Source organism: Petaurus breviceps, unplaced genomic scaffold (assembly GCF_028583685.1).
Source record: "Petaurus breviceps papuanus isolate PSGF00001 unplaced genomic scaffold, PetGlider_PUasm1.0 90897, whole genome shotgun sequence".
NCBI classification, from domain to species: Eukaryota; Metazoa; Chordata; class Mammalia; order Diprotodontia; family Petauridae; genus Petaurus; species Petaurus breviceps.
Window position 1 is genome coordinate 248,408 of NW_027187374.1, and position 15,487 is coordinate 263,894.

Genomic DNA, 15,487 nt, shown 5'->3' on the forward strand with positions numbered 1-15,487 from the left:
GCTTCCCATACGCCCTATAACATCTGTCATTTTCCTTTTCTATCATATTAGCCAAGCTGATAGGTGTGGGGTGTAGTTTAGAGTTGTTTTAATTTGCATTTCTCCAATCAATAGTGATTCTGAGCATTTTTTCATATGACTATAAAGCTTTGATTGCTTTGCCCAAAAACTACCTGTTCATAGCCTTTGATCATTTATCAATTGGGGAATGGCTCTTATTTCTATATATTTGACTCAGTTCTCTATATATTTGGGAAATGAGGTTTTTATCAGAGAAATCATAAATTTTTTGTGATTACTATGTATTTCCCTCCATCTTGTTTTCCCTCATTTATTCTACTCTCTCTCCTTTCACCCTCTCCATTCTCAAGTGTTTTGCTTCTGATTTTTACCTTCCCCAATCCACTCTCCCTGATATCAGCCCCATTCCACCACTACCCTCTTCTCTTCTCCCTTCCACCCCCTACTTTCCCATAGGATAAGATAGATTTCTATACCAAACTGAGTGTGTATATTATTCCCTCTTTGAGCCAATTCCAATGAGAGTAAGGTTCGGGTGCTCCCTGCTGCCTCCCCTATGTTCCCCTCCATTGTGAAAACTCTTTCTTGCCTCTTTTATGTGAGATAATTTACTCCATTCTGCCTCTCCCTTTTCCCTCCTCCCAGTGCATTCCTCTTCCTCACCCCTTAATTTTGTTTTGGCTTTTTAAGATAATAGTCTCATTATATTCAACTAACACCTGTGCCTTCTATGTATACTCCTTCTAACTTCCCTAATAATGACAAAATTTTTAGGAGTTAGAAATATCATTTTCCCATACATGAATGTAAACATTTTTGCTTTACTGAATCCCTTATGGTTTCTCTTTCCTGTTTTCAGTTTTATGCTTCCCTTGAATCTTGTATTTGAAAGTCAAATTTTCTATTCAGCTCTGGTCTTTTCATCAGGAATGCTTGAAAGTCCTCTATTTCAGTAAATATCAATTTTCCACCCTTGAAGGATTATACTCAGTTTTGCTGGGAGGTGATTCTTGGTTGTAATCCTAGATTGTTTGTCGTCCACAATATCATATCCTAAGCCCTCCGATCCCTTAATGTAGAAACTGCTAAATCATTTATTATCCTTACTGTGGTTCCAGGATATCTGAAATGTTTCTTTCTAGCTACTTCCAATATTTTCATCTTGACCTGGGAGCTCCAGAATTTGGCTATACTACTCCTGGGAGTTTTAATTTTGGGATCTCTTTCAGGAGGTGATTCATAGATTTTTTTTTTCAATTTCTATTTTACCCTCTGGTTCTAGAATATCAAGGCAGTTTTCTTTGATCATTTCTTAAAAGATGATGTCTAGGTTCTTTTTTTGATCACGGCTTTCAGATAGTCCAATATGTAAATAAGTGAAGTGAGCAGAATCAGGAGAACACTGTACATGCTAACAGCAACATTGTGCAATGACTAACTTTGATAGACTTAGCTCTTCTCAGCAATGCAAGGATCTAAGACAACTCTAAAAGACTCACTATGAAAAATGCTATCCACATCCAGAAAAATAACTATAGAGTCTGAATGTAGATCAAAGCATACTATTTGTTCTCTTTTTTGTTTGTTTGTTTCCTCTTTCTCCATTCCTCCTCAAAACATGACTAATTTGCAAATATGTTTAATATGAATGTATATGTAGAGCTTATATCAGATTTCATGGGAAGGGGGAGAAAATTTGAAACTCAAAATCTTATGCAAGTGAATGTTGAAAACTAAAAATTAATTAATTTTTAAATAATATCTTGTTTCTTGTCCGTCCTCTGACTAGCTGTGTGACCAAGAACAAATCTTTTAAGTGCTCAGTGCCCAGGTAACTCTATAAATTATACAAGAGTTTCCAATCTGCATTATTGGAGAGAATTTTCAAATAGGGAGTATACCATTCTGATGAACTAGTTCATCTCTAGATGTCTAGTTCAAAAAAGCATTCCCAGTTTACATCTAGGAAATAATCTTAGATAAAATGTAGGCATATATATGTTTATAGGTAGATAGATAGATAGATAGATAGATAGATAGATAGATAGATAGATAGATAGATAGATAGATAAACTACTTGATTCATGCGTTGTCATTTCAATTATTTAGGGGATAATTACATTAATCCTGGCCACTGACATGGCAAGACATGCAGAAATTTTGGATTCTTTTAAGGAGAAAATGGAAAATTTTGACTACACAAATGAGGAACACATGATTTATGTAAGTAGACTTCTGACACTTCATTCTTCCAGTGACCAGAATCCAACAAGGTCTTTTATTTATATTATCATATTTACATGCAGGTTGCAATGCCTACAACCTTTCAAAGTCATAGTTTGCTTTGTAAATTTATGTGTTGAGTAACTACCAGAATTTTGCTCATTGGTAATTCTGTGAAAGGCCATTTGTGCCCACATATGACAGAATCCATAACAAATGTGCACTGATAAACTGAGAGCTAAAGAATTACCCAAATAATTCAAATGTCCTTGTTTAAATGGATAATGGTATACCTGCCTCCCAATAAAATTAACAAGGAGGACAATAATGTGAAACTTGCTTTTGAAAGATTGTTTGAGGGGAGGATAGGTGGCACAGTGAATAGAGCACTGGCTCTGAAGTCAGGAAGACCTGAGTTCAAATTTGGCCTGAGACACTTAACACTTACTAGCTGTGTGACCTTGGCAAGTCACTTAATTCCAATTGCCCTGCCTTCCCCCATCCAAAAAGAAAAAAAAAAGATTATCTGATGTCTAGCAAATAATGCTGACTTACAAACTCCCAGTTGATTTCAAGCACACTAAGATTTTCTTATTGCCAAACAGCTTTGAAATATAATACATTCTCTATTCTCTATTATGTGATCAGTTTTGTATGAGAAAAATGGAAGAAATGAATTAATTTTGCTCTGCATTCTTCTGAATATAATGAACTCTGCTATCTGGTACTTTATTAGATTGAACTTTATTTAAAACAGGCAAATTTGCAATTCACAGTAAAGTGAAAAAGATCACTCTTCAGCACTGCAAGAACTTCAAGTGAATCATCAGAGAAAGATTTCATTTATGTTCCTAACCCTTTTGGTTTGAAATGGGCTGTGTGCTATAGTTCAAAGAGACTAGGAGTCAGAAATAACTAAGCTCACATCCTGGCTCTGCCATTAATATTAGCTACATGACCTTGCACTGGTCAATTAATTTCTCTGACCCTCAGCTTGTCAATCTACAAAATGGAGATTATTATATATATATATATATATATATATATATGTATATAGTTCACAGGATTACTGTGAAGATCAAATGAGGCATAAGATAAGAGGGCCAAACCCCTCAGAGTAGCCCTAGAAAGGCACATATAATAATAGGCTTGCACTGAGAATGTGATCACAAAATACTCCTTATACCTAAGCCATATTTTTAACATAAATGTTCACTTGGAAATGCTGTTTGATTGTTAATCTTGAACTTTCATGGCCTCCAAGGAATCTAAGCTACTTGGACTACCACAATCTTCAAAGGATATAAGTTACAGGTGATATAAAAGACATGGAGAAATCTATGGTGGATATAGACTGTAGTATTTACTCAATAATAACCCATGTGTGAGGAGTAATGTAAAGGATATTCAAAGGAAATTGATGGTTTAGAAAAGGTGTGCTGATCCTGTAGTATTAACAGACCAAGTTTTTCACTAGTATCCATGAAATAAAATTATCTAGAGATGAACTTCAGCATGCTTGGTGGATTCTTTATAGAGGATATATGGAAGACTAGTAAAGAGAATCACATAAGATAAGAAACCATGGATGGGTCATGATCTACACTGACAGAGGGAGAACTCACACTGATAAGATTTCAGATCCATTGAAGTATTTTAATGAACTTATAAATAATGAAACTAAGGATGAGTGGTTGTGTCTTACCTAAGGGCACACAATTATCTAAGTGTCAGGAATCAAAATAAAGGTTCTCTTGACTCCAAGCCCAGGGTTATTTCCACTAAACAATAGCAGAGATTAATTGATAAAGATGAACTCTCCTAATTAGTCAACACATCTACTATGATCTGCCTCATAGCAAATAAAAACCATATGGAAAAAAAATTTTTAATGGTCTTTGTAAAATCAAAATCTACCCATCAACCAATGAAAATTCCAAAGAAGGCAAACAGAAATAAGGAAGGGAACATTTATTTCATTGGTAAAAGGAATTCTCAGGTAAGAAAATACTGTACAACAATACAGGTCAGTACTTTCTATGAAATTTAGAGTCTTTAATAAGTTGTCTAGATCACTGAGAGATTAAGTGACTCAGGGTCATGAGGGAAAAGTCTATGGGAATATATGCCAATTATCTAAAAATGTCAGAAAAGAACTTGTAAATTTATATGTTTATGGATATTTATTATAATTCTTTGATAATAAAGTATCTTCTTTCAGCTAAAGATGATACTGATAAAATGCTGTGATATATCCAATGAAGTCCGGCCAATGGAAATAGCAGAACCCTGGGTTGACTGTTTATTAGAAGAATACTTTATGCAGGTAAGAATGCTGCAAAGTTAAATTTTATGTCATGACATTTAGTCATGTTTTAACAATGGTCAGTAGTTGAAAAATGTGTACCAAGATGGAATAAAACATTAAGTATCTCTACAGATGAAAAGAATCAAATTTGATAAAACTAGAGAAGATTGTCACTAGCCTATATTTGAAATTAAATTGGCTACAGTTTTTGAAATCAAAGACAGTGACAACCCACAAATGCTAATATAGTTGGATCACAATCTACTACCACTGAATATCCTCCTTATGTAACTGGTCAAACAAACTGCCCAGGAGTCAAAAGACAATCAGTCAAAAATGTTTAAAAAGCATAAAGCCTGTACTATGTATCAAATCCTGTGCTAGGCACTGGGGAGATAAAAACAAAAGCAAAATAGTCAGTGACCTGAAGGAGTTAAGGAAAAGATTACACATAGATAGAAAGATTAGATAGATAGATAGACAGACAGACAGACAGACAGATAGATAGATAGATAGATAGACAGACAGAAAGTACCAGATAATAGTGAGGGAATGCCCTCGTATCTACAGGTATCCCTTGAAGGAAACCAGAGATTCTATAAGGCTGAGGTGAAAATAAATTCATCCTGGAGATGGGAGACAGCTAGAGTGAAGGCATGACAGCTGGCGATAGAATGCCATATTTGAGGGAAAATAAGAAGGCTAATTTGACTGGACAGTTGAGATAATAAAGGGAAGAATTTTCAATAGTTAGACTGTGAGCTCCTTATAAACTAGGAGTTACTTTTATTTAAATCTTCAGTGCTTAGCACAATGTTTGACAATGTTTGGTAAGTGTAGGTAGGTTGAGTCCACATTCTGAAAGACTTTATACAATAAAAAGAAGTATTTATATTTTATCTCAGATATAATAAAGTCACTGGAGTCTAGTGAATAAGATAGTGATAGAGTCAGGACCCTGTCTTAGGAAAATCACATTGTTGGCTATGTGGAGGAAGAATTGGAGTAGAAAGAGACTTGAGGCAGGGAGACCCATTAAGAAGCATTTATAATAGTCAAGATGAAAACTGATAAACACCTCAACTATGTGGTGGCTATGTGAGTAGAGAGAAGTCAAAGAATGAGAGAGAAATAATGGAGGCAGAAATAGCAAGATGTGGCAACTGATTGGACATGTGGGTTGAGTGAAAGTGAGAATTCAAGGGGGATACCAAGGTTGCAAACCTGGTGATTACTAGGATGCCTTTAATAGTAACAATAAAGTTTGAAAGATGGATGGGTTTGGGGAAAAGATAATTAATTCAATTTTGGACTTGTTGAATGAATGAATAAAATGAATGAAAAAAAGAATTTATTAAATATTTTCTGTGTACAAAGGATTGTACGAATTTTTGTGTAGAAAAGTAAAAGTAAAAAAAAAGTTCCTCTCAAGAAACTCATGTTCTAATGGGAAGACAATACATATGGAAGGTTTAAGAGAGTGAAATAGAAATGTTCAGTCATCTCAGTCATGTCTGACTCTTTGGGACTCCATTTGGGGTTTTCTTGGCAAAGATACTGGAGTGGTGTGCCATTTCCTTCTCCAATGGTCCCTAAATTGCAGCAACAAAGCAGATGGCTATGCCATTTTAATGTATTTTCCACTGATGAAATCGTAGGTTTCTTATTTTGAAGCATTTGATATGGAACTCATCTGAAAGTCACCTGCACAGAGGTAATAACTGAACCCATGGGAGCTGATGAGATCAATGAGAGATGTAGAGAAAGAAGAGAAAGAGAAACAGGCATATTAGAAGTGATATCATCATAACTACTCTCTTGCTTCTCCTTATCTAAACACTCTTTCTTAGTCCCTTTTGCTAGTTTTTCTCCAGGTCATGCCCATTAACTGTGGGTGTCCAACAAAGCTCTATCCTGGCTCCTCTTCTCTTCTTCATTAATAGCATTTCACTTAGTGATCTAATCAACTCTCTATGTTGATGATGTCAGCTTCTCTCCTGACCTCCAGTTTTGCATTTCCAACTACCTGCTGAACATCTAAAACTGGATGTTCTGTAGACATCTTTAACTCAACATGTTCAAAATTGAACTCATCTTTTCTTTCAAAACCCTCTCCTCTTCCTAAATTCCCTATTCTTATTGAGAGTACCACCATCCTACCAGTCACCCAGGCTCCCAAACTAGATGTCACCCTCAATTCCTCTCTCTTGTTACCACCTCTATATCCAATCTGTTGCCAAGGTCTGTTGATTTTGCCTTTGTAATATATCTCACATATGCCCCTTTTCTCCCTCTGATACTCCCACTGTCCTGGTACTGGTCCTCATCACTTCATGCCTGGACTATTGCAATAGCCTGGTGTTTGCTTTCCTTGCCTCAATTCTCTCCTCACTCCAGTTCATCCTCTACTCAGCTGTCAAATTAATCTTCCTAATGCACAGGTCTGAACCATGCCCCATTCAGTGGTTCCCTATCACTTCCAATATAAAACAAAATCCAATGTTTGGTATACAAAGCCCTTCATAACCTGATCCTCTACTACTTTTCTAATCTTCTTATGCCTTATACCCCTCTCTCTCCCTCTCTCTCTCTCTCTCTCTCTCTCTCTCTCTCTCTCTCTCTCTCTCTCTCTCTCTCTCTCTCTCTCTCTCTCTCTCTCTCTCCATGTGCTCTGTGATCCAATGATAATGGCCTCCTTGGTATTCCTTGAACAAAGACACTTCATCACCTGACTCTGGACATTTTCACTGATTGGCCCCCATTCTTGGAATCATTTCCCTCATCTCCACCTCCTGGTTTACCTGGCTTCCTTCAATCCCAGATAAAATCTTACATTCTACAATATTCTGTGGTTAATTCTATGGCTTTCTATTCTATTCTAATGCTATGGTCTTCTCTCTGTTAATTATCTCCAATTTGTCCTATATATAGTTTTTTGTACATAGTTGTTTGCATATTGTCTCCCTTATTAGACTGTAAGTTTCATGAGAGCAGGGACTCTCTTTTGCTTTTCTTTGTATACTCAGCTCTTAGCATGCTGTCTGGCATTTAAGAGATGCTTAATAAATGTTTACTGACTGACTGACACAGATGATAATCAACAAAGTAGGGAAGTTGGAGAGGTAGAATGCTCTCGTCTCCAGGAGTGTTTCTCTCTCTCTCTCTCTCTCTCTCTCTCTCACACACACACACACACACACACACACACAAACACACAACCAGGAAGAGAGATTATCCAGGAAAAGATAGTGCTCAACATTGAGAAATGATGCAAAGATCAAGAAGGATAAGGACTGAGAAAACCCACTAGATTTGGGCATTAAGAGATAACTGGATAGAGGAGTTTCAGTCGAGTGATGAATTCAGATATCAGATTACAAAGGAAAGAGATATAAGTAAGAAGAGAATAGATAACAAGTATAGATAGCTTTTTCTAGGACTTTAGCTAAGGGAGAAGAAACAAAGGACAGTAGTTTGAGGCAAAGCTAGATCTAGTGGAGGTTTTTTAATGACTCAAGAGAAGCATGAAAAGGGAAATAGGAAAGGGAAATCACAAGAGAATTAATAAAGTTAAACTATTTACATTCCTACATGGAAAAATGATACTTGTAATTCACAAGAATGTTCTCATCATTAGGGAAGTTAGAAGGCATATATATATATATACATACACACACATACACATATATGTATATGTATGTATGTATATAAACACACACACATAGGGCACAGGTGTGAGTTGAATATAATGGGATATCTAAAAAATAAAATTAAGGGGTAAGAAAGAGGAATGTGCTGGGAAAAAAGAGAAAGGGAGAAGCAGAATGGGGTAAATTATCTCACATAAAAGAGGCAAGAAAGAACTTTTACAGTGGAGGGCAAGATTGGGGAGGCAGAATGTTTGAAACTTATTTTCATTGCAATTAGCTCAAAGAGGGGAAAACACATACTGAGCTGACTATAGAAATCTATCTTACCCTACAGAAAAGGAGGAGGGAAAGATAATAAAAGAAGAGGGGAGTGCTCATAGAAGGGAGGGTGGATTGGGAAAGGTAGTAGTCTGAAGCAAAACACTTTTGAGGAGAGACAGGGTAAAAGGAGGGAGAGAATAGAATAAATAGGGGGAAAATAGGATGGAGAAAAAAACAGCAATCATAAGTGAAAAAAATTTTGAAGGAAGTTTCTCTGATAAAGGCCTTATTACTCAAATATAGAGAGAAATGAGTTAAATTTATGAAAATAAGAGCCATTCCCCAATTGACAAATGATCAAAAAATATAAACAGGCAGTTTTCAGAAGAAGTAATCCAAGTTATCTATAGCCATATTGAAAAAAGCTCTAAATCACTATTGATTGGAGAAATGCAAATTAAAACAATTCTAAGGTACTGCCTCACACCTATTAGATTAGCTAATAGGTCAGAAAAGGAAAATGACAGATATTACAGGGGATACAGGAAGATTGGGACACCAATGCACTGTTGGTGGAGTTGTGAACTGATTCAACCATTATGCAGAGTAATTTGGAACTATGCCCAAATATTTGTAGTAGCTCTTTTCTGGTGGCAAAGAAATGGAAATTGAGGGGATGTCCATCAACTGAGGAATGGATGAACAATTTGTGGCATATGGTTGTGATAGAATACCATTGTGCTATAATATAATAAATAATTAGCTAGATGCTCTCAGAGCATGAACTGATGCAAAATGAAATGAGTATAACCACAAGAACATTGTGCAGAGTAACACTAATATTGCAAGATGATCAACTGTGAATGATTTGGGTATTCTCAAAAATATAATGATCCAAGACAACTCTGAAGGACTTATGATGAAAAATGCTATTCATTACCAGAGAAAGAACTGATGGAGTCTGAACACAGACCCAAGCATCTTTTTACTTTATTTTTCTTGGGTTTTTGTTTTGGTCTGTGTTTTCTTTTACAACATAACAAATATAGAAATATGTTTTGCGTGAATACATATATATAACCTATGTCAAATTGCTTGCCTTCTCAGTGAGGGAGGGAGAGAATTTGGAACTCAATTTAAAAAAAAAAAAGGATGTAGAAAATTTTTTTTACATGTAATTGGGGGAAACCAAAATACTAAATTAAAAAAAAAACAATGAGCTCCGGCCCTGGGGTCAGGAGGACCCAAGTTCGGTTCCGGCCTTAGACACTTAACACCCACACAAAAAACTAGCCGTGTAAACTTGGACAAGTTACTTAACCCCAATTGCCCTCCAAAAGGCAAAAAAGAAAAAAAAAGAGTGGAGGAGACTGAGATGTGTTTGTAGGTAACAGAATGAACTAGTAGATAGGGAAACACTGATGATTAGGAAGAGAACGAAAGACTAAAGGAACAATCTACTAGAAAAGATGGGAGGGAATGACATCAAGAATACATGTAGAGGGACTAGATAGGATAAAATCCACTTCATTAGTGACTGAGTAAAAAAGGAGAGAGTAAACAGGGCAGAGAGTAATGGAGTAATAAGATGGAAGGAGGTCATAGAGAATAGCCTTGATTTTCCCAGTAAAATGGAATATGAAGTCCTCAGAAGTGAGGGTGAGGGAAGGGTTTTGTGGAAGGATTGAGGGGAGAAGAGAAGGTCTGAACAGTTAAAAGAAATTAAAAATCAAGGAGGGTAGAATAAAAGGAGTAGCTTATAAAGATCCAATTGAAATTAAATAACACAAATTTGTAGTGGACTCATTCAGCACAGTTCCATGTCTTCGGCTCCATTCAACAACAGATGAGGTAGGTGGAGATTGGCAAGGTGTGAGTGACATAGGAGTTTAACCCAAGAGTTTTGAAAGTAGAAAATAGGGTGGAGTTTAAGTTTTTAAATAAAGGGTCAAAAATGGAAAGGGAAGAATAGGAAACCAGAGAAAGAATGATGGCTTGGTAAAGTAATAAGGAGTGAATAGATTATAGGTCACAGTAAAAATGAAGAAAGGGTTTAATGTAGTAAGACCTGGGGAGAAATGGAATGATAGGAATCTATGATCAAGAGTTCTTGATCATGAGATGGGTAAAAGTCCACAAGTCAATATAAAATTATAGGTATAAGTAAGTTCTCAACCTGTGATCCTAATTGAGCGTGAAAGTAAATAAATCGAGGGGCTTGGACTAGATAATTAGATCTGAGACGGCCAGATTTTGATCTATGATACGACGAGATAGGATATAAATGAAAAGTATTTGACTTGAAAATATATTCTGGTTTCTTTCGTGGAGTATTTACCTTTTGTATTAAAAAATATTAACATTTTACATGTCCTTGGAATGGAATATAATTATCTCAAAAATCAGAAACTCTTGAGACATATAAAATTAAGCCAAGAGAAGCATCTGATTTTTTAAAAAGAATAAGCTATACATTAGCAGCATAGTATTAAAATGAATAATTTAATCAATTCTGGAACAAGGAGTTGACATTTTAACAGGGGAGAAAACATGAATTGGGAAATGGTATCCAGAGAAAAGGATATTGTTCTCAGAAATTCACAGGGATGGTGAATGAAGCCATGGGAAGAGACAATAGACATGTTCTTTAGAAGTAATGGGAAAACTGATTGTGGTTCTGTATCAGCAAGCACCCCAGTGTCTCCAAGGTAGCTGCCACCACAGGCTCTTAGATCTGCTTTGTTAAAGGAAGGCAACTCAAAATGGGTTAACAAGCTTACTTTAATCAGTCAAATATGTATCGTTTACCTAGTTCAGGGGAAAAAGGTCAGCACCCCGAACTTCAGAGTATACAGACAGAATTATCAAGACAGCAAAACAGATCAAGTAGACAGATTTCCAAACTGTCCAACCATTACATCCATACCAAATCAACATCTGGGTTTTTCAAAGCTGGGGGGCTCTTAACAACGGCTTCCCATAGTCTCATCTGATCAAATCACAGAACACTTTTCAAAGTGAGCTCCAAAACAAAGCCTCAAATCAGGGTTTATATAGCCTTCTCCTGGCTCAGAGAATATAACAACCTTCTGGACCCACTGACCATCTACTGAAAAACAAGCCTCCCACTCCAGGCTCCAGGTGCACTTTAGCCTAGGGGCAGGGAAGATCTTAAAAATTTACATTCCCATTACAGGTTCTCAGAGTAAAGTTGGAGAGGTGAGTGGCACGGTGTGGGACACACATGGCAACAGAATAGATAGCAAGAAAATGGCTCAGATGAAAGGGAATATGAGTTATGGTTTGAATGGACCAGTCTAGGGTTGGCTAGATATAGTATGCTATGTGAATTTGTGATCTCTCACTCATCAGGAAAGCTTCAGTAATAGAATATTTATAATTATTTAATATTGAGCACATAAGGCATGAGAGCAAGAGGAGAAGATGGCGGCAGCGGGGGAAGCAGCATGAGGAGCCCAGGCGGTGAGCAGGGTTTCCCTGAGGCGGGGGCGACATGGCCCTTTGCGGCCCCCAGTACGTTTTTGGAGATTTTACTCCAGCTGAGTTCATTCAGTTTTTTGTGACTCTCTGTTCTTCTGTTGAACTTCCACCATATAACGAAACAATTTTGTGTGACACTGAAACCCCAGAGGAACTACATGATGGGGCAGAGTATCGGCAAATTGAGTTTAGTGTTACCGAAGTTATTGAACAAGATGAATCTTTACTGAATAACACTGACTACAGTATTTCAAGCACACCGAATCCTCAGGCCCCAGAATTTATTCTTGGTTACACCATTTTCAAAAAGAACCATGATTACATACATAATGAAACCAACTACAACTCCATCGACTGCCAGTTCACAAGCCCTGTACTTGCTTTGGATAATAATTCTAATGCCAAAGCTGAAAATATAGAAAATGACAGCCTTTCTGGTTGCCTTGGGCAAAGAGAACATAAAAAGAAGAAAAAAAGGCCACCTGGATACTACAGTCATTTTAAATATGGCATCAATCATATCCCTACAGAAACCCTTGTAAATGGTCATGCAAATTCATCAGTACTGAACAATATAAGCCCAGAGGAAACAGAATTTATGAGAAATATACCACCATCAGCTATACCAAGGACTTGTAATAGCCCTGAAAATTCTGTGGACTTCATCAGTGACACTGTGATTGATGATTCTTTTCCTAGAGCACTAGACAATATCAGGACTGCAGAGCAGCCTGAGGTATGCCATGCTACTAATTTTGAATAGTCTTGCATCCCTTCGGAGGCTGGCAGGAGTAGCCCATTAAGGACAGCTGTTGCTCAGCCTTTTACTAGTACTACTGAAAATCTCGGAGTTGCTAATGGACAAACACTTGAATCCTCTGTCGAGGGCCCAGCTGCCAATGGGGTAGAATTGTACACTGTGGAAAGCACTGACTCAGATCCAGCAAAGCATGACAATGCTTCACCTACTGCTGAAGTCACAACCCCTGTTACAGGATCAGTTTCTGTTAATCAGACTGCTAAATCGAACTGGCCTTTTTCACAATTCTGAACCCTCTGCTTCCACACCTCTGGCTTATGTTGAAACTAAATATTCCCCTCCTGCCACATTTGCTCTGGTCCCTGCAAAACAGGTTGAAGTCAAAGAAGGGCTTGTTCCAGTTTCAGAGGATCCTGTAGCCATAAAGATTGCAGAATTGCTAGAAAATGTAACGCTAATACATAAACCAGTATCTTTGCAACCCCAGGGGCTGATCAATAAAGGAAACTGGTGCTACATCAATGCTACTCTGCAGGCATTGGTGGCTTGCCCCCCAGTGTATCATCTAATGAAGTTCATTCCATTGTATTCCAAAGTGCAGTGGCCATGCACATCGACACCCATGATAGACAGTTTTGTTCGACTAATGAATTAGTTCACCAATATGCCAATACCTCCAAAAGCCAAACAAGCTCTTGGTGACAAGATAGTGCAGGAAATCCACCCTGGAGCTGCCTTTGAACCCACTTATATATATAGACTACTGACAGTTATCAAGTCAAGCATCTCTGAAAAGGGTCGGCAGGAAGATGCTGAAGAATATTTAGGATTTATTCTAAATGGACTACATGAAGAAATGTTGAATTTAAAGAAGCTTCTTTTACCAAATAACGAAAAATTTTCCGTTTCCGATGGACCCGAGACACAGTCTGTACCTGAAGAGGAACAGGGACAAGGAGAAGGTAGTGAAGATGAGTAGGAACATGTTGGCCCCCGCAAAAAAACATCGGTCACTCGACAAGCTGACTTTATTCAAACTCCAATTACTGGCATCTTTGGGGGACACATAAGATCTGTAGTTTAACAGCAGAGTTCAAAGGAATCTGCCACTTTGCAGCCATTTTTTACCTTGCAATTGAATATCCAATCTGAGAAGATCCACACAGTCCTGGATGCATTGGAAAGTCTAGTAGCAAGAGAGTCTGTCCAGGGATATACCACAAAAACTAAGCGAGAGGTTGAGATTAGTCAGAGAGTGACCTTGGAAAAGCTCCCCCCTGTTCTCGTTCTACACCTCAAACGGTTTGTGTATGAGAAGACTGGTGGATGTCAAAAGTTTATTAAGAATATCGAGTATCCTGTGGACTTGGAAATTAGCAGAGAGCTGCTTTCTCCAGGTGTGAAAAATAAAAATTTTAAAGGCCACAGAAACTATCGACTTTTTGCAGTGGTCTATCATCACGGAAACTGTGCAACTGGTGGTCATTATACTACAGATGTCTTCTAGATTGGTCTGAATGGCTGGTTACATTTTGATGACCAGGCAGTCAAAGTAATAAACCAGTACCAGGTGGTGAAGCCTTCTGCTGAGCACACAGCCTACCTCCTGTACTATTGCCAAGTTGACCTGCTCTAAAATTTCTTTCTCTGTGCTGTGTGTGCAAGATACCTGCTTTCTAGAATACCAACTCATACTAACTTTTTTTCCTCTCTCTAATGGCTCTGTTGAGTGAAACTTTATTTCTCCTTTGCAACTATGGGATAGAATGGAAAAGAAATGAACTCCCTTGGAGTTTGTGCACAGCATAGTTTATGTTGATTTTTAACTTCCAAATCAAAATCATTTGGTTGAAAGACTATTGCTTGATTTAAAAAAATTCAAAAGCCCCTTTATTTCTGAATAATGCTGATTCCTGTGATGATAAAGGGGGATTTGCATCTGATTCCCAATTTAATTGCCTAACAGAAGAAATCCTGCACCAGTAACACAACTTGTGAATATCTGTGAGAATGAATTTTATCTTTCCTTATAAAAGTGAAAAACTTTTTAAAATGCAACAACTTCTCCTCCCTACCCCCTTTAGTTTTTGATAAAGGATAAATTGAGCCAGTTCTTAGAGGAGAAAGAGTTCTTACTTTAAAAGAAAATGTACAGAAGGAACAAAAAAGTTGCTGGTTCTAAAGAGGAAAAAATTTTAATAATTATGCAATGGGAAACTGCAGATCAAATATTTGGAGTTAAGATGTTAGGCTAAATAGATGGGTGATTGTAACTTTATTGCTATTAAAGATTTTGAACTGCATTTATGCTTCTGTGTACACAAGATTTTTAAATGGGCAAAATAATGAAGTTTGATATTTCTTTGTCTGCTTTGTTTAATTTTGCTGTCTGCTCTTCTCTAATGTTGAGTTTCTAATTGTACACGGTTTAGTGATATCTAGGAATATAAAGTTATCACCCATCAATAAAAATCACAAAGTTGTTTTAAAAAAAAATATTGAGCACATGAATAGGGTAATTTCAATCCTTTCAAATTTCCAAGTAATTTAACGTTTTATATTTATAATTGTTTTGTGAATTAGCTGAACTGCTATTTAAATGATATATCAATTTCAACACTAGAATGGCCAGGTATATCAATCTATGCAATAATTTTAAAAATAATTTTATTATAATTACTATAATTTCTCCTACCTGTGCAAATGTACCTTAATACAAATAATTACAAGGAAATATTATAATTTTACTTTGAAATTAAAATT

At 36.8% G+C, this 15,487-nt stretch overlaps 1 protein-coding gene and 1 pseudogene across 3 annotated transcripts in view; both read left to right on the top strand.

The window, feature by feature from the left end:
• PDE9A (phosphodiesterase 9A) overlaps positions 1-15,487 on the top strand; it is a 167,189-nt gene that overhangs the window by 146,088 nt on the left and 5,614 nt on the right. For all 3 annotated transcript variants that reach the window (XM_069074814.1, XM_069074815.1, XM_069074816.1), the window contains 2 exons: positions 2,131-2,244; positions 4,466-4,570. In XM_069074814.1, coding sequence (XP_068930915.1) covers positions 2,131-2,244; positions 4,466-4,570 — 219 coding nt within the window. The remainder of the gene's footprint in view (positions 1-2,130; positions 2,245-4,465; positions 4,571-15,487) is intronic.
• On the top strand, positions 10,998-15,220 carry LOC138151367 (ubiquitin carboxyl-terminal hydrolase 10 pseudogene; annotated as a pseudogene).